Source organism: Channa argus, chromosome 1 (genome assembly GCF_033026475.1).
Source record: "Channa argus isolate prfri chromosome 1, Channa argus male v1.0, whole genome shotgun sequence".
In the NCBI taxonomy this organism is placed as follows: Eukaryota; Metazoa; Chordata; class Actinopteri; order Anabantiformes; family Channidae; genus Channa; species Channa argus.
The window spans coordinates 14,136,226-14,161,891 of NC_090197.1; the positions used below are offsets into that span (position 1 = coordinate 14,136,226).

The following is a 25,666-nucleotide window of genomic DNA, read 5'->3' on the forward strand; positions in this document are numbered from 1 at the left end:
GATGAGAGTCTGTGTTGCCTGTCACCCTCTCTCTCTTCTCTCTCAAATCAAGGAGTTAGAGGGGCATAGGGGTATGTGAGGGGAGAAGGGGGGCCTCTCTCTCTCTACCTTCCTCCCTTTCTCTTTCCCTCCTTCCCCCACTCTCTCCATCTATTCTCTCCTCTCTCTCTCCTCTCACTCCCTCTCCCCCTCGCTCCCCTCCGCCTCTCTCTCTTTCTCTCTCTCTCCCTCCCCCTCCCCTACTCCCCCTCTCTCTTTCCCTCTCTCTCTCTCTATCTATGCTTTACAATCTCTCTTTCTCTCTTTCGCTCTTTTTCTCTCCCCTCCCAAATGTTGGTGAAGGGAGGAAAGAAAGATGTGCTGCTGCTGCATCGGTTTTGTGGCTGCTTGCTTCTGCTTGTTGGCTCATTCGCTTGTAAACCACATTTGAATTGCACAGTTCCTAGGACTGGCAGTAGTTTCCTCCGAGGAGCCAGTTTGAGCATATAAACATCAAGCATGGTGCCTGGAATTTGCAAGCTGAATGCCATTAGACTATGTTTACGCAGTATGTACCATACAAATATAGGAACTCTTTGTTGCTCTTGTTGCTAAAAAACGGTCCACCCTTATGATTGACGACTAGCACATGATGAAAATAGCCAAAGGCAGCCGAGTAAGCTTTGACAATTGTACGTTGCACAAAATCAAATCTTGTTCCAACTTTATTTTAGGAGAGATGAGAATAAGCAACTCGCCTTCATTTTGTGTATTACAAGATATTAATAAGGCTATTGAAAAAGCCATACGAGAATGTACAGACCTAAATCTTTCTAGATGTTCTGGATTAACCACATCAGGTTACGTGATGTTCTAATAAAAATGCCCAACCCTTTACTAGCTAGAAGATTCATTTATCAGTTTTCCGATTCATTTATAGAGAACATTTCAAATGACTTTGTCAGCCTCTATTTGAAATGCAAAGACTGATATTGATGTGAAATCCCTCAATGCCATTTCATTCAGCCACAAAAAAATATTAGAAGAAAGAAAGGATATAAAGATTCACTTCCAGCCATTGGTGGACGGACAAAAATGAAGAGATATCTTAAAGACAGAGCGAAAAAAGAATCAGGCAGAAATAGTGGTATTAGTGGAGTGTTTAAAATGTCTCCCATACTGTAGCTCAGCTTTTACCGTAAAGCACTACCTGTCAGAAAAGTGTCAGTAATTAATAGCACTGTGTGTATGCCTGCAGGCTTTTGCACATGTGTGTATCAGACAATGTGTATGCAGTATATGTGCATGCATGGACGCCTGCTTTAGTTTGGAAATATTTTTACTCCATACCCCTGTTTTGAGAGATCCCGATTTCGCAAAGTTGTGCATGTTAAGTATGAAGATACTGATATTGTGTTGTGGTTTAGGAAGATATTAAACAGTGTTTTTTGGTTATCACATTGTTCAGCATTGGAGAGGGTAAATTGTCCTGCTCAAGGAAACTTTAGCAGAACTCTCAGTTTTGACCTTCTCCCCTCTGCTCTGCAAGCGGAGAACTATTGTAATGCTATGGCATTTTAAAGGTGTTATTGTAAGAGAAAATGACAGGCCAGTCGGCCAACTGTGAGATGAATCAACTGGAGCAAGCAGAAATAAGGCACGTTGCAACACATGCATGCATTAGCATGCATAGAATGAGCAGCAGCATTTTTGAGGACCTGGTCTCAACTTTGAGCAACTTTGTGCAACCGCAGGTCTCTTCCCAAAGCAAAATAACCTTGCTAATATTTTTTAAATCTTTCACTTTCTTGACGAAAATTTTGCATTTTAGCAATTAACTCCTCGCAGCCCATCTAGTGGATATAGTCGATTGCTTGATTACCATTGATTTGCAGAACCTGCTATTCCAATGAATGCTGAAAATTTGCGGAATTTCACAAATAAAACTCACTATGCATTTTTGCAAAGAGGCACGGAGATAGGATTGGTCCTATTTGATCCTGATATGAAATGTTACAGTACATCGGATTTTCTAATGGTTTTATATGGATGGCATTAAATTAGCAGCATCAATCTTGAAGTGTGAGCTCATGATGGTAATGCAGAAAAGCTGAAATGTACCTTTTTTCCTTTTTCTAAGTGTACGTTTCTGTGGATGTGTTTGTTTTGCTTCCCCTGAACTATTGTAACATAAGGTAGCACTCTAATATATGTACTATAGAGGTTATTTCTTTAAAGAAAATAAAACATTTGAGGTGCTGTTTAGTTCAGGGACATTAAACATCTTCATATTTAAACAACAAATAATCCATTATTTATGATTCCAGTGTGTGGTGGTTTTTACAGGGTTTATGTTTTTAATTTATGTCTGTGCAACACTGGGAGGTGACGATTGGAGAAGTTTAGTTTAAATGTTTAAAAGTAAAGCTGTTGAAGAACATACACTCGTAGGCGTTTTCCCATTTTCTAATGTGCGACAGATTTACATTCCTCCATGCAAGCAGAATTTACTATCCACAACTCTTAGAGGATCTCTCACTCGACCTCTCCCTCTCTTGTAGTTTTTGCATGTGGGTATACTGTCTGGGCGTGTGCGTGCACTATAGAAGCGGAATTAAAGGTCCACAGGGAAACATTATCTGTTTTAGCTATCAACGGTCTGATGCTAACCTTTTCTCTGCCTCTGTCCCACATCTCTCTCTCTCTCTCTCTCTCTCTCTCTCTCTCTCTCTCTCTCTCTCTCTCTCTGCCCCTCTCTCCCACTCTTTTCCCCACTCTGTCTTTCTCAATCTGTTCAGCTCTATGTGGTGGAGATGTAAGAGGTCCCTGGGGAACCATCCTTAGTCCCGGCTATCCAGACAGCTACCCTTCATCTCTCAACTGTACCTGGACTGTTGAAGTCAGCCATGGGAAAGGCAAGAGACACACATAGCTTCACACTACTATATAGAGAGAGACAGGACGAGAGACAGTATCAAGCAGCACACAGTAGTGCGGCTACAGCTAAACTTCCAAACTTCCAATACACTAACCTACATTTTCTATATTCTCTCATGATGCAGCAAAGTCAGTAGGACATATTTATATTATCTAGGTGTAGTCAGTGCATTTTTGGAATGTATTTAGTTCAAATTATCATACATATTGCTCATAATTATAGAAATGTAAGAATTTCTCATACATGATTAACCTAATATGACGTTAGGGAATCTGACAGTCTGCTGCAATTGGGCAACCAGCTGGGAGTTAAACAAAGTTATAAAGATTATCCTCCTCTCTGCCAGCCTCTCCCTGCCAAACCTATCTGTCAACTTGTCTGTGTATTTCCAACAGGAGTCCAATTTCAGTTCAATTCATTTCATCTAGAGGACCAACACGATTACCTCCTGGTTACTGAGAACGGGAGTTTTCTGCAACCGCTGGCTCGCCTCACTGGCAATGAGTTGCCAAGCAACATCAATGCTGGTCTCTATGGCAACTTCAAAGCCCAGTTACGATTCATCTCTGACTTTTCCATTTCATATGAGGGCTTCAACATAACTTTCTCAGGTAATTTAATCCATTATAGACACATTGTTCTAACCTACTGTAACAAGGTCTAGATTTAAATTATCCTCACTCTAGTCTATTACTTGTTGAACTCTAAAGTGATGTAAAGGATCTTGAATTAGAAAATAAAAGAGATGACGACAGTCACCTTGAGTATAAGGCTAGGATCTAATAAGACCATTTTTATTATGATGAAATGCTTTGACATTATTTTCTATCTATTTTACCTGAGTTAAGACAGTTCTGAAACAGTTTTTAAGATTAACTGAAATACTGTATATAATTGAACTTTATAGCTGTTGTATGAATGGATGATATTTATTTGATGATTCATACAGACTAAAACTAGTTACAATGATCAATATTAAAAACCCAAGAAAGTTCAAAGACCTATTTTTATTCCTGTGTCCACATTTAACAAACAGTCTGACATAAACAACAGGACATTTATCCAACCCACAACTTACAAATAATAGTAGCATGGCCTATGTGTTTTTAGCTCACATCATTATTGAAATCAGATTCTAATTTATCAATGAACAGTCTTTTCTAGGTCAGATTTAAAATGTAATTAATTTTAGGCTTAAAGGAAAGTTGTTTTATAGAATACAATAAAGGAAGAATTTTTACCGATCAACTGAACAAAATAACATAAAATTAAATTGCCTCTTTTGATATGTTTGAGTTTAATCAAGGAAATGTAGTTCCCTAAATAACATACAACACATTTTTAAAGAGTATTTGAACCCACGTCTTCTCAGAATCTCACTTGATGTGGTGACATTTATTTTTACAGACTTGCACCATTGATACACAACTGCCTTATAGCACAATACGCTGCACAGAAAATTACAGAAGACATACAATTGTGCAAGAGACCTTAACGCAGATAAAGAAAACCGAATTTAACAAATGTGAAAAAAATAAAGGTTTTGATATTGTGTAAAATGATCATTGCATGTAGCCTATAATTTTGTCTCAATACCATAATCATGACTTTGATGAACATTTCTGTATGAATAAATAGGTGACAGAACATAAAATTTAATTAAAGTTCTGAAATTCTGAAAAAAATCGAATTAAATCTGGCTTTACCAAATATAAAGCTAGAAAATGCACTCAGAGAGCTGACCTTCACCGAGGAGGTGTACCGAGTCACTTGATCATTTCACTTCAGTGCACTATTGCAGTGTGCAAGCTAATCCTGGGTTCGAGCTTCCTCACCATGAAGTGGCAAAACTACAGTTAAGGTCATTTATGTTTAGTAAAATTGTAGCTAAAGTAGTATCTTGTTATGCAGTGTACAGTATATGAGCACTTTATTACACACATTCAAACTCTCCAACACAAAACTGTTGCTGTTTTGACTTTATCCTTTAAAGAGCTGAGCTATTTTACCATTAGCCTCAAGGACTTTACATAAAATCGTTTGAATATCTCCAGAATAAAAGCTATACAGATGAGAAAGGTTACACAACATTAAACCTAATGCAAACTAACATTAAACAACACAAAAATAAGAACATGTTATAGATTCTTTATATTCTCAGAGACAATGGCCTGAGTATGTGTGCGAGTCACAAGTGCTGTCACAGTCCACAGATTCTTACACCCCCATCCAAAAGATGTCAAATTAATGTCCAATGTAGCTTCTGCTCCTCATAATTCAAGATCCTTTGCCTAACAGTCCCTCTGAAATAATGCACTTGATTCTGAGTCTATACTGAGGGACGTTTAACCGCTTGCCAGATGGCATATGCTGATACTCAGAATGTAACACATGGCAGGTGTCACCACAGATGTGGCTTGCCAATCTTAGCATGCTCAACGTGTTGTGTCGTACTGCGGCGCACTTTGAAATACACTTCACATTATCAGGCCACTGAAATTAAATTGTCTACTATAATATAAAGAAACTGTTTAAACTTTATTATTATTGACGACATTAGTTAAAGAACTGTGAAAAATTGTACTGAATACATTGTACCGGGAGATCAGCCAGGTGTCTAGTCTAGGTTTTGAGACGGATGAATAAAATGTAAAATCACTGAACTGACCCATTTTATTTTAAATGTTTGTTCAAGTGTTTGTTATATACAGTTTTAATGTATTGTTTACAGAATATACTTTGGAGCCATGTGAGGACCCTGGAATGCCTCGATTCGGCAGGAGAAACGGCTATAGTTTTGGTGTTGGTGACACTCTGTCTTTTTCCTGCAATATGGGGTACCGACTGGAAGGGGCGCCAGAGTTAATCTGTCTGGGGGGAGGACGGAGAATGTGGAGCGCACCTTTACCAAGATGTGTTGGTATGTGGTATAGCCCTGTTTTAATATTATTAGGGCTGTTGTAACACTTGGAGGAATTAATGTGAGAAGGTCACAAGTTTAAATCTTGCAACCTGTTAGGCATCTCTCCCAGTGTTCATGTTAGGTTCCTCTGGGTGTATTACCAGTGCTCCAGTTATTATCCTTGACCAAATCGCTTGTCTTATAATTGCTCCATGGGCACTAGTGAAGGGCCTAGGTACTGTCTCTCAGTACTTAATGCAGAACATCAGTTTACCCATGAGGATCAGTCCTGCCTACTGACAACTTCAGGATCTTTGCAAGCCAGGAACGGATAAAATGATATTGATTTGGGTGCAAATGTAGAATCAATATAGGGCAATAATAAAAGCACATAGCAAAAGAGATAAAACTGAATGTTTCTCTATTCCTTCAGAAGATTGTTTTCAGCAACACTGTGAAAGGTGTGGACCTTACAGGAGTTGAAAGGCCAAATTATTTTCCAGTAGTTGTTAAAGAGGTGATTCGATGTCGAACTTTTCAGTGTTAAAGATTTGGTGAGGGCAAACAAAAAAATGCAATTCATTCATACATTCATACATTCAACTTTGGGTGATGTTTGCAGAGCCATTGTTTATGTTTATGTTGGGCTCTATGTCAATAATGTGCAAAGACTGATAATGTTAAAAGGTGGAGTGGTGTTGCATGCTGGTGGTTAAAGGAGGTTGATCGAATCAGAGAAGGATAAAAGAGGCACTATTCATATACAGGATGAGAGAGAGCAGGAATGAGGGAGTTAAAGAGGTAAGAGAAAGAGGATGGAGAGGTAATTTTCTAAATGGAAACTGTAGCAGGATGATTTATTGATGATATGACAGCTGTAATATGACTATTACACCAGTAGAGACAAGGGGGGAGGGTGGGGGTGAGTGGGGTGGAATGGTGGGGGAAGGAAAAAAGAAGAAAGAGACAGATAGTGTAGATAGAAGGCGCATATGAAGAACAGACAGGGGCTACGTATCTTTAGGTAATTAGCTTTTGAATGTCACTATCTGTCCATTCTCCTCGACATAAGTAGACGGCTGACAATACAGCTGTTTAAAGAGTGGTTACATTACTCTCTCACACACACACACACACACACACACACACACACACACACACACACACACACCGAGATAACCACACATTAGAGGTTTATGGATACAAAAATGAATAATAATCTTCTGTTACAAATGTGAAAAAGTGTTTTCTCTCGAAGGACAGCTAGTGTTCGGGGCATTTGCTTTGGAACAACATTTTTAAAATGTGGGTCAGTTTTGTAGTAAAATAAACACTGCAGTCCCACCAAAATGTGTCTCTACTGTATGATTTTTAATTTTTGGTTTCTGTCTTTGTCGAAAGCGGAGTGTGGTTCTTCAGTTATAAACAATGAAGGGATCCTTCTCTCTCCAAACTACCCCATGAACTACGACAACAATCATGAGTGCATCTACAGCATCCAGGTTTATATACATTCAATATGTTGTTGCTTATTCATTAATCAACATTCAATCAACATTTCAGAAGAGGCATTAGAGACACTCAATATTTCTTGGGGGCCTTTAGGTTCAGGCTGGAAAAGGTATCAACATCTCTGCTAGAACCTTTCATCTGGCACAGGGGGATATACTCAAGGTGAACACACACTCTCACACACATTTGGTGATTCCACCTGTTATTCTCTTAGCCTGATATCTATGTCTGAAACTAATCAGTGATAATCAAACAAATAGCAGATGTGGTTACATTACAAGTGGATTGTCCTGTTCTTATTACAGATTTATGATGGAAAAGACAATACAGCTCACGTTCTTGGAGCATTCACTGGATCATCTATGTTGGGCCTGACGCTGATTTCTACGTCAAACCATCTCTGGCTAGAATTTTACAGTGATGAAGAAAGTACAGGAGAAGGATTCAAACTGGTTTACTCCAGTAAGTTCAATGACTAACTACATATAAAGTTTTCACATCCACACATCCCTAAATCCATGTTGTCCAATACATGCTGGTGTATTTAAAAAAAACTGCAATGTGTGCAAAATGAACCACGTATACACTACCGATTTGTTTGCACTTTAAAATTGTGCTGTCACCAATCTATAATGACAGCAATGCCAAATTCAATGTTAACACACAATGTGATCGGGTATGTGGACCAATCCGAAGCTGGTTTGTAGATTGCTTTAGCAACGGTGTGATGAGCAGTAGAGGCAGAAGCATGTGGTTAGTGAATTTCATAATCAGCAGCATCCTACCTGACACCACAGTGTTTTGCTTTTCTTCCTATGCACTAAATTATTATTTAGATTATATTGTAATAGTGAACTGTCATATCCCTTAGCATGACATGCAATATACTAAACTCTTAAGAACTTTGTGTATGTTGTGTATGTGCATTAAGTAAAACTGAAGTGGATAGAAGCCATGCATGAGTAAAAGATGGCCAATATCAGAGTCACATCAATTAGACAATTAAATGCCTCGTGATAGCTGCAATAGTTCCCAACAAATGTGATATGCTTGCTGAACCAATTCAACTGTAAAGATTCTCATTTGTTAAACCATCAAAGCACTGATTGTAAATTCAACAACTGAAAGAAACTTGTCACGTTTGATTAACAAAGCTTTCAGAGAGCTCTGATTACAGTGTAGGATGGAGTGTTAAAGGTGCATTCTGGTGTTCATTAACGCACACCCACATTTGGCAGTGCCCTCTTAGATGCATAGTTGGAATTAGAAAATCTAATTGTTTAAATGGAGTCATCCAGGATGATTTGCATACCGCTTTGAAGCCGCATTGTCTCTCTGCTACAGTATGTGAGTAGAGTAAAAGATAACTTGCTTACTTCTCTCCTCTTTAACTTTGTGTTACTGATGTACAAATTGGTTTGCCATTCAAACAAAAGACACTGACTTGAATAACATTGCCGCAGTATTTTTCTGACCAATTTTGATCAACATTGTTTTAAGTAACATGTGTTTGATATGAAGGCTGGAATTCAGTAAAACCTCAGAGATTTTACTGAATAATGCATGATGGTTTATTTTCCTATAAGTGTATAACACCCGGAGAACAATTTCAGATGGGCAGCGATTCACGCTAGATGTCAGGATAATGACAGGTGGGATGTCAGGATGATTGCAGAATGGTGAAAGTGCAAATGGCAATTTTTAAGGATTTAGACATGCACCTACCTGTACGGCAGTCTTCCAGGCGATAACTCAAATCCTGGCGCAGCCTGTCTTCCAGGTAATACCAAAGATCAAATCCTGATTAAAGCCTTGTGAGGATAAGCTATTTATATACCTCTTCATATCCCCTTCTCAAAAAACTGTGCACATGAATAAACAGAATATTCTGAATATTGCCATGGAAACTGAGACAGCCTATAAAAAAACAACACTAAATTGGATAAGGTGTATATATGCTCTGGTACTGCTCCTAATATTGGTATGTCTCATGTATCATTTGCGGTTTATATTATTAAATTTGGATGAGAGCTTAATAGGATCTGTGATATCACCAAGCTCCAAAACAGGATACTTGAGTGTGCCAGATATTAAGGGAATATTGCTGTGCATCTGAACAACACTAATTCTGTTTTTCTTCAGTGCGTCTTAGATGTCCCTTAGTGAGTGTTCTAAAAAGTACATAATGTAAAACTTTTTTATATCTTTTTCTCTAGGTTTTGAGTTATCTCATTGTGAGGACCCAGGCGTGCCTCAGTTTGGCTTCAAGGTCAATGACCAAGGTCATTTCTCTGGGAGCAGTATCACATACAGATGTGAACCTGGATACACTTTGCATGGAGCGTCCACCCTGAAGTGTATGACAGGCGAAAGAAGAGCCTGGGATAACCCTCTGCCTTCTTGTATTGGTATGTCTCTCACCATGTGAAGCCATTTAAACTCTGAAAAGGAGTTTGCTGAAAAGGCACAGAAAGATATATGCAGACACACAAAGGCACGCACACACACAAGTATGGCTTGAACCTTGAATAAAGCTCTGCAAAAAACTCGAGAGGGAAAGGTGAAGAGTGCTCATAATTACCTTGGTTTTCACTGGTATGGCTGCATTTTGTGCTGTGGTCCATACGACTTTTGCCTACAGACCCTACCATTATGGAATTGCTGAACTACCCAAGACATGTAAATGTATTGATATTGTTCTAAAAATGTTCTTTTCTTACCAGATTTGCACTTTGTAAAAATCAAGAGGGTATATTCAGTGAATAGATCTCATCATAATTAGCCCCCTCTTTACTTTCAGTCTTTTTTGCAAGCTGTAATATGTAATTTACCCGGGACTCAGCTGGTGCACAAACATCTTTTAAGTAACAGGAACCATTACTGTACTAAATCCTGCTTGACAATGCAGTGCAGAGTCATTTTATGCAAAGTCTCTGTTTAAAGGACATTCATTCACTAATCTGGAAAGGAAACAGATGGAGACCAATTTCCTGTAGAATCGCTTTTGTCAATTTCTCATGATATAACACACTGTGGTAGTTTTAAAGTCTCAAAAAAAAAACCTATTTATTCAGTAGTGTTTAATGCTTGGACTCCTTCTATCCAATTGATTCATTTCCTTTGTTACGGTGGGTGATTTGCTGTCAGTTACTTGCAACTGCCCCCAGCACATACTTACACACATGTACAAACACACACAAACTCAACCTAATTTTTTTGACAAAACACATTTTAATCAATTTAGTGTTGCTACAGACCACATTTTAAATGCCCTTTTAGAGAAATAATACCAACTACTGGGATGCAACTCCCCCTTGAGTATTAACACATTTCTAAATATTCCATTGCAACATCATTGCCTTTTAAATTCAGTTTTCAGGCCTTCAGATAGATCGGAAATTATAATGCCAAGTGCCTAACACGTTGGCAAAACGCCAAAAAAACATTTAGAGATTTACATTTAACTTCATTTTAAGATGTTTGAGTTAATAATTTAACACCAAAAATATAAATACCACACAGTGAAACCCACAAAATGTACTGTGTGCTTTGGGATTCAGCTTAAGAAGTTTCTGGCTATGGCGGCCTTGCTGTGCAAAACACAATGCTACCAAAACACATTTGAGAAACCTAAGGACATTATTCCCAAAGTAAGAAAAAAGCAGACCCTGCCTGCTCTTGTCTGGACAGAAGAAAAGTAAACCTTCACCAGCATTCATAATTCTGAGCCAGGCTCATAGCTGTTATACTTTCCCTCCTGGGACTGCTATTATGGGACTTTATTAAGTTTTGATAGGTTCTCGGGCATGAATGTAACCATGGTAGATTTCGTCCCAGATGGGTAGAGATAAGCTGCCAGTTTCACCAGCTACAACCCTATTCTGAAATGTCAGGTCGTTGGAAGGCTGCTGTCGTTCAGCAGAGGGCAGTTTCATTAAGTGCAAGTGATATTTTAATTTGCTGTTTGGCCTGTTGTCTTTACAGAATCAATGTTATAATTTATTTTGAAAGAGAAAAATCTGGTGAAATATAATATGTGCTGCTTCCAGTTTGAATGAAGGAAAAGTTAAATGCACAGCAAACACATTTGATTGTAGATATAGTCTGTGGACTTTGGGGGGCATTTACAGCTTACAAACATCTCTGTATTTCAATAAATACATAGAAAGGAAAACTGCTATTTGCCTCTTGTGGGGTTTTTTTTTCTGTAATGGAGAATTTCTAAGTCTCCGATCTCAGTTTGATGAATCATCTCAGTTCATTGCATGTTGGCATGGAAAAACCCACAGCTGTATGTCAAATGCATTTTAAGAAGAGTCTCTCAAACCCCTTTTACTTATAGTCGAACATCAAAAGAAAACCCTCGCAGTGACATCAAAGAAAAAGAATGAGGCATACACGTGTCTGTCACAATGCTTATCTTACCTTGGGTTGTTGCTCCAGAACATCTGTGGAGGTTATTCCTCCACAGATGTCGAACGTTCTCACTGTAGCTTTCCAATAGACCCTGCAGCACCGAACCCACCATTAGCTATTTACATAAAAACATCCCTCTTCTGACCTGTGTTACGCCATATGCTAAAATCGTTCGTAAACCTGACATAAACACATGACCTCTGGTGGGGGTTTGCTTCTGTATATTAACGCGGATCTTAATGTTGGTTCTGTCCATCCAGGAGCGAGCAATGCTGTCCCTATCTTTTCAGTAATCTCGAATGTCTTTGTGTTTTCTACGATGTCGTTTTGCACTTCAGGGTCACCATACTCTTCTTACTATAAATAATGAAAGACTCATAAACCACTGGCTGATATTCTCTGACTTTATATTTTAGCAGCGACACAATATGACCTCAGCTAACCTCCAGCTTTAATATTATATTGGCTCTTATTATTACTCATAGTATTTCCTCTTTATCCCACTTGATTCTCTGTTTTCTCTCTCTTTTGCCTCTTCTATCTTTTCTCTCCCCATCCCAACTTAATATTGCTCCTATTACTCGAGATAATATATTCCAGTGGTGAAGGGAGGGGAGCCTGAGGGAGGAGGAACATGGGGAGGGAGGGGAAGAAGAGCGATGATGAAGATTGTGAAAATATATAACCGAGACAGACAAAGAGAGAAGTGGGAATTATTTTCTGTTATATAATGTGTGATGATTTCTTTAGGGAGAAATGTGGGATCAGCAGTTTACAGTCAGCAGTGTCTTTTCTTTTTCCTCTTCTCCTCACTGCTCCGCTCATTTCTTTGCTTCACAAAGAATGAGTAAGAGAGAGGGACAAGAGGATGAGAGTTAGCTTCTTCGTTAATCCATTTGTCTTCGTGGTGATCCTTTAATCACTGCACAGTGGCTACTGAGGCAGACCTAGTGGATCTGATGGTCTTAATACACAATTGCCAGATAAATGGAAGACTTGTCATCCGTCACATGCTCATTTAAATACACTCATGAGTTGCTCATATGTTGGTATAAATTGATGGTATTTTGTATTTCTAACAATTTCACACTTATGCTAATCAGGCAGCTAGACATGTACTGCGCTACAAATACACTAAAACACTAACACTAACACTAAAAGCACCTGGTGGTTTTAATGTTGTGGTGGACAGGTCTATGAAGCAGGCTGCAATTCACACTGTTTAATGACTCATGCGCATCATGACCAGTACATTTTCTCATACTGATCCCTGTCCATCACAACATTTAAAACCACCAGATGGATTTAATTTTATGACTGATGAGTGTGTCTTTGAACATATTATCAGTCTCTAATGTCTCTGTGATACTGTACCTGTAGCGGAGTGCGGAGGTCGTTTTAAGGGAGAGTCATCGGGCAGAATCCTTTCTCCTGGATACCCTTTTCCCTATGACAATAATCTACGCTGCACCTGGACCATTGAAGTGGACTCAGGAAATATTGTGAGGTAAATAAGTTAAAATAATTAATAGTGCCTATATACAATACTTCTGTACAAGTGTGTTAGCTTTCTTTTAGCTTTTGTTATTACATTAGCTATTAATACTGACTGTTTTGAATGTTTTATTTACAAAATATTGTTCTACACCATATTTATACTGTTGGTAATGTTTTTATCTATATTTTTCTTCCCATGCAGTCTTCAGTTTTTGGCCTTTGACACAGAAGCCAGTCACGACATGCTGAAGGTTTGGGACGGACCACCTGAAAATGAAATGTCTTTGGCCGAGCTCAGTGGGTCTCTGATACCTGAGGGGATCCACTCCACACTGAACACTGTCACTGTTCAGTTTGAGACAGATTTTTACATCAGCAAGTCAGGATTTGCAATCCAGTTCTCTAGTAAGTAAGGTTCAGAATGAATGCAGTTATTATTATGAGAAATAGAAATGTTGTGTTAGCAGTTTACAAACCTATTTATAAAAAAGATTGACCAGTGTATAAATGTAAGTAAAACACAAAGCAATAATTGCATTTAGTGGTTTTACACAGCATCCTAACTTTGGAATCAGGAATACACCAGGCTTTCAGTGTGCCACAGAGGGAGCACTGCGGTTAAAGTTTCTCTATGCTCGATGCGGAGTTTGTTTGTTTGCTTTTAAGTGGCTTTCCTGAACATCAAAATTTAATATACTTGAGGATCTAATCTGCGTAATTGTTGTACTTAAAATCCTCACCTGACAAGCCAAACGTAATTTTAACAGATACATCCTAATACAAGATATTACACAGTATTTGAATTAATACCGAGTTAAGCACACAAGTTAATGCTTTATCTAGATTGTTAACAGATTTTCAGATTTTTCTCATTTCCTTTTCTCCTCCATTCCCTCTACCCCCTACTCTTCCCCCCACCGTTTTTTTTCTCTCTCTCTCTCTGTCCAGGCTCAGTAGCTACAGCCTGCAGGGACCCAGGTGTACCAATGAATGGTAGTCGTAGCGGAGATGGTCGTGAGCCAGGGGATTCTGTGTCCTTTCAGTGTGACCCAGGATATGAGCTCCAGGGGGACGACAAAATCACCTGCATACAAGTGGATAACAGATACTACTGGCAGCCTAGCCCGCCTGCCTGCATAGGTGAAAAACCCTGCTTCTCTATATTTATAGATACAGTACATACAATATACAACTTGAGTTGTTTAGGATTCATTACCTTGCTCAAGGACACATCTCTGTTTGGCTTACAGGAGGACTGTATAAAAAATGTTTAGAGGTCTTACCTTGCTACTTAACACATGCAATATGTTACTGGTTCAGTTGTCATACCCAGATCTCCTTAAGCTTATCACTGCCTATGAATGCAAACCTCAAATTTAGGTCCCTTTAACATAATAGCATTTGTGTGAATGAAACCACTTTTTCATTCTGTGGGACTGCATTTGAGATGTTCCCATTATATGAGAATGATATAGTATTTTAAGACTCTATCAGAATTAATGTATTATTTTATTTGTGTTTCCATCATAGCTCCTTGTGGAGGCAACCTGACAGGTTCAAATGGATTTATACTCTCTCCTAACTACCCACATCCCTACCCTCACTCCAAGGACTGTGATTGGCTCATTGCTGTCAACTCTGACTATGTCTTGTCACTGGCCTTCATCAGGTAACCAGTGGTTCACTCGTGACTTATGGAAAGAATCTGTATTAATCCTGAGTTTGCTGAACAAATACTCTTTTTAATTTGCCATTGCTGTGCCTAGAGCCTACCTTTAGAAACAGAATATCAGTTGACAAGCTGGCACAGTGTCAAGTGAAAAGGATTCATCGGTCTTTATTAGGTCATTGTAAAATACCATCCTTCCTTTTGTTTATGCCACATCTGGCTTTTTTGTGTAAGCCCTGGAGTTTTAACACCATTTGGGACCATGATATGTAGAAACTGTAGTATAATGAAACAAAAACAGCTCTGCTGTTTAATGGCAGCATTTTCCCTAGACTGCTGTTCTCACCATGCCTTTCCTTTCCCTTGTTTGTGTATTTCTCATCTATTTCTAGCTTCAACATAGAACCAAACTATGACTTCCTCTATATCTATGATGGTCCTGATAGCAACAGTCCTCTGATTGGTAGTTTTCAAGACAGCAAGCTCCCAGAGAGGATAGAGAGCAGTTCAAATACCATGCATTTAGCATTCCGCAGTGATGGATCGGTTTCTTACACTGGCTTCCACCTAGAATACAAAGGTAAAGTATTACTGTGGTACAGTAGGTAAAACCACAATGTGCAGCAACACAAACCACATATTTTGCATTGATATTCAGTTGTGTTCAAGAATGTGATTGCAAGAATGTTAATAGTATGTGTTTTGAAATGTTTAGTTTTCACACTGAATAAAAAAGCCTTCTATATTACTCCTAAATATTTAATACATATCATGCAGCTATGATGGTCCTGATAGCAACAGTCCTTTGCACACTGATGACCGTGTGCATCAGGCTGCTCTTAAGATGAGAAAGAAAGATTGCTCTCATTGTAACATCCCTGTTGAATTAGCATCTGGTGAAATAGTCTGACAGAGAGGTGAATCTGACTCACTAGCACAAAAGAATCAACACTGGCTCTATGTGGACTAAGGAATTAAGTCTTAAGTTGATGCAGGGTGGCCTCTAATCTTTTGGGAGGGAAGCCAAAGCCATAATTTATCAGCTTCATGTACCATACAAAAGCCGGAGGATGAAGTTATCGTTCTTGCTCCATCTTTGGCAAAGGCAGTTAAGTCAAACAGACTGTTAAAAAGGCCAACGGAATGCCTGCCTCATTTGATTATGGCTAGGGACTTAGTTATTATTAATTTGACATATTATTCATGTGTGCCTGTCACTTTGCTTTGACTCATCCTTCCTCTCACTTTTTCACTTGTTCTCTTTCTCATCTCCAGCCAAACTGAGGGAATCCTGCTTTGACCCAGGTGTTGTTCTGAATGGGACCAGGCTGGGATCTGATTATAAACTAGGCTCTACTGTTACTTTCTACTGTGAAGCAGGATATGTTTTGCAGGTACAAATAGTTTGTTGGACAGAGTAGTGTAAGTGCCTAATTAGTAATTCACCGAGTGGTTGGTTAGTTGTGTGGTTGGAAGGGTGTGTGTTTCAGATGGGTCATGAAATTGTTTGGATGGGTGGATGATCATTTAGTCTTATGGTATGATAGATTGGTTGGGTGGTTTGATGGCTGACAGATTAGTTGGTTGGGTGGCTGGATAGATGTTGGGTGTTTCGTTAGTATAATTGTTGAATAGAGGGGATGGATGGATGGTTGGTTGGTTGTTGCTTTGTATAGGTGGTTGAATGGCTTTCTGAGTGGATGGTTTATCAATTGGGAAACATTGATTTTCTGAAAGTATTTTTTTTTTCTTTAGGGTTATTCTACTCTAACCTGCACTATGGGCGATGATGGCAGACCTGGATGGAATAGGGCATTGCCTAGTTGTCAAGGTAACACACAGGCCCCACACATACACAGTTTAGGCTTATAATATAATTATATATATATATACACACACACACACACACACACACACACACACACAGAGAGAGAGAGAGAGAGAGAGTCTTTTCTAATAATGTGTTTTGCTGCCTTTGGTGTGTGTGTGTGTCTGTGTGTTGCATATGTTCTCTTTTCAGCTCCCTGTGGAAGTCGATCTACAGGTTCGGAAGGAACTGTTTTATCTCCAAATTTCCCCAGAAACTACACCTCTGGTCAGACCTGTGTCTACTCTATATCTGTGCCTAGAGAGTTTGGTAGGTTCCTTTACACACAAAGTATTACACAGTACCATAGTGTGTGAGAGTTTTATTGCACTGTGAACTGTGATCACTACAATTACTTTTGGTCTTTTCCACGGTGAAACAAAGGGGCATTAAACGTGTAAATTTTAATGGGAGACCCTAGAACACCCAGACCCTCTGGGTCTTTTTAAACTGAGATGAAAAACTAGTAGAGATCTTACTCATGATCAAAGGATGCTCGTTAGCCATGCATTTCATTTCAGGTCAGAATTTTTTCATTGATGTGACATTTAAAGATGATGTAGTTTTTAACGTGCTTGCTTTGTTTAGTGGTCCTTAAGCCAGGCATAACTGGGATATAATGCTACGATTATGTTCGCCACACTGGTCATTGCCATGACATCAACACAGAGCCAGAAGTGCCCATACTTGCATTTAAGGCCCTCTTACTGCACTCGCCGCAGTCTTCTCCTAAATAATAGGTGTCGCTGCCGTAAAAAATGTAAATCGCTGGACTAGCAATAGAAAAAGTAATGTACAGGAAGTATGCTCTCTAAATAGGGCAGACACGGTGTTGCAAATTATTTGGTGTCTGTAATACTCTCTACTTGTTCTTTATAATAATTTTAAAGATTATGAGGGCTATGTTAGAGGATTCTCCATGTTACGTGCAACTTCGTAGGACATACAGGGTCATTATGGTAAAAAGTAGGGTGCTGGCATTTTATTTTATTTTTTTTGTCCTTTCGGCTTCGCAATCCTCCCCAATTTCCACTGGGCTTGGGACCGGCGCTGCATGGCTGGGGATGGGTTCAGTGTCTTGCACACTTCAACATGTGGTCGGGAAGAGCAAGGCGCGAACCTCTGATCCTATGGTTGTAGGCGGCCACTACTAACTGAGACACTGCCACCTCCCACCGTGTTTTAAAATTCACCGAATATCACTATATCCATATATAGTGGCCTGTTAGCTCAATGGGTACCAGGTGTGTCCCTGAGCGAGACATCCAGTGCTAGCTACCTAAGGTGCCCCCCCGTGGCTGCCCACTGCTTCACCCAGGGGGATGTATTAAATTGTATGTGCATTGTACAATGCATGTGCAACATGAATATGTGTCAAACTACGACAAAAAAGATTCTTCTTCAAGATAATTATCATGTCATTAACATTATCTGTTGCTCATTTATATCTATATTAAAGTGTCTCATAATCCATGCACTTAAAATTACAGTATATTTTTAGGTAAATATTTATTTACCTAAATATATATATATTTATTAATATTTATTTTATTTATTTACAATATATACATTTATATTGTTATTAGTATAAACAATATCAGTTAAAGCCATAACATTTTTTATTGGTAATAGCTTGTTTGAAAAAAATATATCCCAACTAAACACAACTGAGCAATTTTAATCTTTTGTCATTTGTTTATTTCCAACCAATATTGTCTTCTTCAACAGATATGGTTAAAGACATGCACTTAATATCATAATATTATAAGTTTAATAATTTCAGATTTTCAAAATTTCAAATGTATTTTTATGTATCTGTACTATCTGTATTGACATCTAAATTGACCCTCTGAGTCTAATTTGAGCTTTTAAAAACAATTAGTAATTGTTGGATATGATGTCCAATTATGCCCAGTGGTGTTATGAATAAATAGCAGCTTTCCCTGAGGCTGTTGATGGTTGCTGTCTCATTACATTTGCATAGCAGCTTTTGGAGTGTCAGTTCCGCATAGACACTTTGACTGAGAGGAACTAACATTTGGTTGGCCTACATTTTGTATAAGACACAGACAGCCCTGAACCTCCCACACAAAACAAGAGACAGTTTGTTTAGTTAAGTTGCTGTGGTGGAACCTTAGAACAACATTTTTTAAGCAGCTCTACTTCTCCTAAATAAAACCTGTCTATAATTTATGCTCTCGCAGTAAATGAATGTTATAGGGTCAAGGTTGCAATAAACAGCTACGAAAAGTGCTTGATGATCAGAGAAGCCAAACTCATTTGTTGATGGTGTTTCACCATTCATATAAATGGCTCCTTTAGTTACAACACCAGGTGGGAAAACCCTTGGCATTTATCCCCGTGGAGATGCCATCCCCCCTGTTGAATGAGGAGGTGGCTGAGGACACCCGCTCAGGCAACTCATCAGGAGGGATGGCAGCTCCACGGGGATTGATGCCCAGGTTTTCTCCATCTGATGTAAAGAGCTTTAGAGGCCTTTTAAAAATAAACAGTGAAACATTTTGTCATTTGACAACAAGCCCAGTGGATTGATTCAGATTTTGCTGAACATGTACAATCTACAGGAGGTGAAGGAACAGATCTACTGGGTGTATGTCTCTGAAATTCAGAGGCATTTCACTACCAATGAGCATAGTCATTAACACGGCGTGGGACAACACTGCTGTGACCACTTTTCTGTGTGTGTGTTTGTGTGTGTACGTGTCTTTGTTTTTGCACTCTGCATGTTGGGAGATGTATGAAGTCTGTATTTCAATTTATGTAAAAACTAATGCAATGCCTTAAGAGTGTGCAAGTTATGCCTGTGCATTAATGCTTTATGAATGTGTGTGAATGTTAGCTCCTGTGTGTATTCCTGCCTAAAGTCAGTGCTTTTCGAAAACAGTTTCCGCCATTAACTATTCCACTGCCTCTTTATCATGTTTTTTAATGTGAGGAGTGATGGAAACCTTAATAACTCTGTTTTTCTTAAAATCTATGCATGCAGGGAGCTTTTAAATGATTCTGCTGACTAACAGAATCTTATTCTTTGTGTTCACTCAACACACTGTCACTTCACACAACTGTGACACTGCTGTAATATACAAATATTGTACAAGAGCTTAGATTCATTTGCTCTATAAAACTAAACAGCTTCACAATGATATGTATTCTAGTCCTTTACACCTGCGGGGAAGGTTCAATTTCAATTGAAAATCCACTATTTTGTTTCAGTTGTATATTGCTGTTTATTATTTCAACATAAAATTAGGTTTTACATGAAAGCACATGGTTTCTTTTGGGACTCAGAGCAAAATGCAGCTCAGGCTTCGGCATAGAGCAACAGCCTTGTACAAAGTGACCAGTGACCTTCTTATAGTCAAATATCCTTGGCAGTGTTCAGATTTAATCCCTTACATCTCAGCCTTTGGAGAGGTTGGGGGGGAGGGGGGAAGGTGATCTGGGTGTGTGTGTATATGCATGTGCGCAGAGAAGTACAGAGCTTCACTGAGACTGAAATAAATTTAATTTGCTCTAAAGAACGTCCAAGTGCTCCAAACAAATTGTCATTTATACCACTGCACTTACAGATTTGACTTTTTATTGGTTCGAAGACAAAGTGATCATCCAGGACAGTATGATTTGTATTACTTTGAGCAATCTGGGACCTTAGGCCTCCAGGAGCCCTTCCAATACCCAGGCTAATTTTCAGCTATTGCATCCATTTTTTTTTTTATACAGTACATACATATTTATAGTTGCCCTACTAGCTTTAGTTGACAAACTAACTCAGGCTTTGCCAAAAGGCTTTCACGCTTGCTGATATAATATACTTTCGCTAACTAAAGAGCGTAATTTGGGCGGGTGCACAAAGAATACAAAGTGATGTTTAAACTATTTAGTTTCCTAGTATAGAATTGTGTGCCAAAACGCTTCCAATAGAAGTTAATAGTGCAGCTTAGGAAAGTTTGAATAAGGTGCTGCAGGTTAATTTATCTTCGGAAAGGCAAGCACAGACAGTAGCATGGAATAATTATTTTCTGTTCAAGGTTGGCTAACTCTCTTTATTTGTCTATTTTCCCTTTGTCTCTCCAGTCCTTTTTGGTCAGTTTGTGTTATTCCAAACATCACTAAATGATGTGGTAGAGATTTATGATGGACCCACTCAACAGAATACACTGCTGTCATCTCTCTCTGGGTCTCACTCTGGTAAGAATGGAGGGTCAGAATGATGAGTGGATGCATTCATGCGTGTGTAGTGGAATGGGTGAACAGGCAAACAACTTAGACCCGCTTTCCTCATCTTTGTTTGTTCTGCTCTGTCTAGGTGAGTCTCTCCCGCTGAGTTCAGGAAATCAGATCACCATAAAGTTTACCACAGTTGGACCAGAAACTGCTAAGGGATTCCATTTTGTCTACCAAGGTCAGAAAGTCTCAAGCAGCCAAAGTTACTAATTATACTAATAATTATTGTTATTGTTAGGATTCGTGGTAGTAATAGTACTTTTTTCACTTAAATGTGTCCGCTCTAGATGGGGTTTTTTGTGCATGGTGTTAGTTAATACTTCAAACCTTGGCTTTATGTGGTTATGGGATGAAATGAGTCTTGTGGCCATTTTAAACACATTGATTGATTAATTGATTGATTAAATTTTTATTAGTTTTCATGTTACATGGCCACAATGACTCTAAAAGGATCTTTTTCTGGTCATGATGAACTTTATAAACAGTATATTTAAGATAGCTTTTGAATTTAATGGTTGTGATACCCCATTGTTGTCCCCAGCTGTACCACGGACCAGCTCCACCCAGTGCAGTTCAGTCCCTGAGCCACGCTTTGGGAAACGCCTCGGTAACGACTTTGCAGTTGGTTCCTTGGTGCAATTTGAATGCAACCCTGGTTATGTTCTGCATGGCTCTACTGCAATTCGCTGTGAGAGTGTCCCAGACAACTTGGCACAATGGAATGACACACTGCCAACATGTATAGGTAAATGGAAACCCAAAATAAGACAACTGGTACAACCCCTCTTTCTCTTCTCCTGTTATGTTCAGACAAAGTCTTGTTATAACCCCTACTTTCTTTTCTTTCCTGCTCCTACTTTGTGTGTAACCTCTGTCCGCTCTGTTCTCAGTCCCCTGTGGAGGTGTATTGACCTCTCGCCGTGGGACCATACTATCGCCTGGATATCCAGAGCCCTACGACAACAACCAGAACTGCGTCTGGAAGGTCTCTGTTCCTGAAGGAGCTGGGATACAGGTAGTACCTATCACACTCTGCTTCCTGGCTGACCTACAGTATGTATCATTGGCTTAAAAGCTGAGCGGGCAGGATGTCAGAGAAGATAAGATATTATTAGAAGGATGAATGGATAGATGGTTTGTGAGAGAGGGACCATCCAGAGACAACTAGATAGGATCTAATCAGGATAGATAGTACCTGATTGTGTGTCAGCTATACTGCTTTCACAGACAGATACAAAGACCAAGATACCTCTGATACAAAACTCTTTAAAATGGGCACCTCAAACATTTATTTCTTTAATACTACAGTACATCCTTTCGAGTGAACCTGTTTGATAAAAGTCTGTTTTCACAGCAGTTCAAAACAATATTCTGACAATATGTAATCCAGTAACAGTTTAGACGTTTTTATTTATTTATTTTTTATTGAGAAACTAACTCAAGAGCCAAAGAAAACCTTGTCTGTACTTTCCTATCGCTCTCATTTTTTTATCTGTCTCTCTAGATACAAGTTGTGAGTTTTGCTACTGAGCATAACTGGGACTCACTGGATTTTTACGATGGTGCTGACAACCACGCACCAAGACTGGGCAGCTACTCTGGTAAACTGCTATGTCACTTCTCTTTATACTCTTACTCAAAGGGTTACACATATTAAGGCCATTCCAAAAAATAATTTGGCAAATAACAGTGGTTAGATGTGAGGAAAATATTGCAAGACATTAGCAAGCTAGAAACTTTACACCCGATATTTTGTGACCTTTCTCTTTCTGCATAAATATGACATAAAACATGATAAAACAAATGAAACTTATTTCCTATTTGCTGAGCAAAACTGTCAAATCTAAATATTTGTCTATAGAGTAATTTCAAGTAACTGTTTATTAGCCCTGCATATCTGGTCAGTGGGATTTAAGCCCATCCCTCCTTATAAAACAACTCAGGGATGTTGGCTGGATTCTGTACATAACCTGCCTGCATCATGTCCTTTTAATGGGAGTGGGTTCCTCCTTACATCTCTACTATAAACACGATTTTAAACAGGTTTTTAATAGAAAATCAAATTACCTAAAACATGATGCAATATAATGGATACACTTTGCAGCAAATTAACTTCAACATTAACAGCTGTGCCATTTTTTTTTTCACACTAAGTTACTAGGAAACGTTGACTTTTATTTTTCATTTTAACTACAACAACTTATAGAATTAGAATTTATTGATGATAATTTGACATTTGTTGTTAACAATATAACATTCAAGACTGGACTATTCTTCAGGCACGTTCTTTCACTTTTAATTGAGTATTACAAGGTAAGTGTATGTCTACCACCTCTAGGTCTTTATTGCTTGACCACTCCTGGGGAGGGGAACAATCGCGTTCCATCTAGAGAACCACAAGTGCTGTATGTTCTTCATTTGTAGGTTATCTGCCAAACAGTCAACTGGTTGAGTCCAAAAACTTTTGTAATCCTTTCTAGTCTAGTGAACATCAACAGCTCTTTGTCTAAGGCCTTCAGAAAATGTCCTTTGTTTGAACTATCTTGAATCCACTTCTACAAACCTGTGTTGTTGCAATCAGACTTTCATGAAGACCCAGACTTGCATCTTTAAACAGTGCAGGGCCTTCCAAAGTCCCACCAGATTGCTGTTCCATTAATTGGACTGGCTCTGATTTCCCCTTTAAATGAACTTAGAACTTGTCTTGGTTTAATTTGGTTCCCTTTATCTAGTATTAGGGCGTACATGTACAACCCCAATTCCCAAAATTTTGGGACAATGTGTAAAATGTAAATAAAAACAGAATGCAATGATTGGATAAAACATAAATAAAATATTAGATGTTGAAACTGAGACATTTAACAATTTCATGAAAATGATTAGCTCATTTTGAATTTGATGGCAGGAACACATCTCAGGGAACAGGGGCAAGAATAGGCTGGAAAAGTAATTGCTGCAAATAAAAAAATTAAATGGAGGAGCATTTGACAACTAATTAGGTTAATTGGCAACAGGTCAGTAACATGACTGGGTATAAAAGGAGCATTTCAGAAGGGCAGAGCCTCTCAAATGTAAAGATGGTTCACAAATCTGCGACATGTCAAATTTAATAAGTCTTGTATATTATATCACATCAATTTTTAACATCTGATATGTTGCTTATGATCTATTGTGAATAAAATATGGGTTGATGAAATTTGCTAATCATTGCATTCTGTTTCCCAACTTGATGTGAATTACGGTTGTAAATGTGCTCACATTTTAGGTCATATTTATGCAGAAATAGAGAGAATTCTAAAGGGTTCACAAACATTTAAGCACCATTGTATATAAGATTTATTCCATCTCTTTGTTTCTTGCTGGCAATTTCATGCCATTCAACAATTTCATGAATATTACAATTGAGAATGGAATTGTAAAAAGGTGGTAGTTAATAGACAGTTGTAATATATTACAAGGCATACAAGATGGTGGCCACGTGTCCTCCTGCAAAGAGTGCAATTAGTGAAAAAACTGGTTCCATTCGGAGTCACCCAGCAGGGCCTGAGTTACACACCCACTGACACCTGCTAGTATATCTGTAATTTCTCGAAGGACATACTGTCACACTCTAATCTCCTTCTAGGATTAGATATTTCTAATTATTTCTAAGGAACCTGTAGCATGACACATGTCTCCAAAAAAACAATCATTCAATCATTCATTTCTAAATGCTCTTAAAATGTAGTTTGCAATGTTATTAACTATACATGTTTTTTATGGTAAATTTAAAGAGCAGTTTTTATTCCACTGAAATTATGGTATGTGCAGTATTTATTACCAACAATAAAATACAGACATACAGTAAATACAAACCCTAATTACTGACCTAATTATTTTAACATAGTCCTAAACAACTCATATCAATATAATGTGAGACTGAACTGAAGTCGTGGTCCATGTAACACAATAGCTCATTATTTCACATTGTATGTAGCAATGTTTCTAACATTTTTTAACTTCACTATATTTTTACTATAATACACATAAACCTACATTTTCCTACAATTCATTTTCAACTCTATTATGTACTAATGTTTATGCTCTACTAATATTTAGGGATGCAAAGTCCTCTATGTATCTGCGGCTTTTGTTAAATAATTAATATAAGAGCTTGACCTCTTTATGTCAAATTTAGATATTAAACTTAAAGGTTATGCAACAGAATGGGCAATAATATATGTATTTATATATGCACGGCGATGATAGGGTTAATTGTTAATTATTACTGTCACATATTCCAGAATAACTTATGGTTAAAGACATGCAGTTAATTATCCAGCATTACTTATTATTATGGAATTATTATTTTTTTTTAATTTTCCATCATGATAATGAATGAGATTTTCTCTGGAATGTTAACACAACCAGCAGGAGGGCCGCAGACTGTTCAAAAATCTGCTAATTAATTTTCCACACAACAGGGAACCAATCACACCCATTGCCCTAATTCACCGTTCATTCAGAGGAATGTCTCTGTAACTTTAATAAGTTTTGCTGACACGTGTGTCACTGAATCAAAACACGTAAATCTATAAAACTAATGCTTTGCTTATAGCTTGCTGGCCTTTTTGAAAGACATAAAACTCAACAAGTGGCCAA

At 38.3% G+C, this 25,666-nt stretch overlaps 1 protein-coding gene across 7 annotated transcripts in view; it reads left to right on the forward strand.

The window, feature by feature from the left end:
* The window catches only part of csmd3b (CUB and Sushi multiple domains 3b), a 310,165-nt gene that overhangs the window by 231,539 nt on the left and 52,960 nt on the right, over nucleotides 1-25,666 (forward strand). For all 7 annotated transcript variants that reach the window (XM_067499712.1, XM_067499750.1, XM_067499726.1 and 4 more), the window contains exons 20-39: nucleotides 2,778-2,894; nucleotides 3,313-3,528; nucleotides 5,649-5,837; nucleotides 7,221-7,321; nucleotides 7,425-7,493; nucleotides 7,637-7,793; nucleotides 9,548-9,739; nucleotides 13,128-13,254; nucleotides 13,447-13,649; nucleotides 14,193-14,384; nucleotides 14,775-14,913; nucleotides 15,306-15,493; nucleotides 16,189-16,307; nucleotides 16,669-16,744; nucleotides 16,934-17,050; nucleotides 20,876-20,989; nucleotides 21,108-21,203; nucleotides 21,567-21,770; nucleotides 21,916-22,040; nucleotides 22,530-22,626. In XM_067499712.1, coding sequence (XP_067355813.1) covers nucleotides 2,778-2,894; nucleotides 3,313-3,528; nucleotides 5,649-5,837; nucleotides 7,221-7,321; nucleotides 7,425-7,493; nucleotides 7,637-7,793; nucleotides 9,548-9,739; nucleotides 13,128-13,254; nucleotides 13,447-13,649; nucleotides 14,193-14,384; nucleotides 14,775-14,913; nucleotides 15,306-15,493; nucleotides 16,189-16,307; nucleotides 16,669-16,744; nucleotides 16,934-17,050; nucleotides 20,876-20,989; nucleotides 21,108-21,203; nucleotides 21,567-21,770; nucleotides 21,916-22,040; nucleotides 22,530-22,626 — 2,838 coding nt within the window. The remainder of the gene's footprint in view (nucleotides 1-2,777; nucleotides 2,895-3,312; nucleotides 3,529-5,648; nucleotides 5,838-7,220; nucleotides 7,322-7,424; nucleotides 7,494-7,636; nucleotides 7,794-9,547; nucleotides 9,740-13,127; nucleotides 13,255-13,446; nucleotides 13,650-14,192; nucleotides 14,385-14,774; nucleotides 14,914-15,305; nucleotides 15,494-16,188; nucleotides 16,308-16,668; nucleotides 16,745-16,933; nucleotides 17,051-20,875; nucleotides 20,990-21,107; nucleotides 21,204-21,566; nucleotides 21,771-21,915; nucleotides 22,041-22,529; nucleotides 22,627-25,666) is intronic.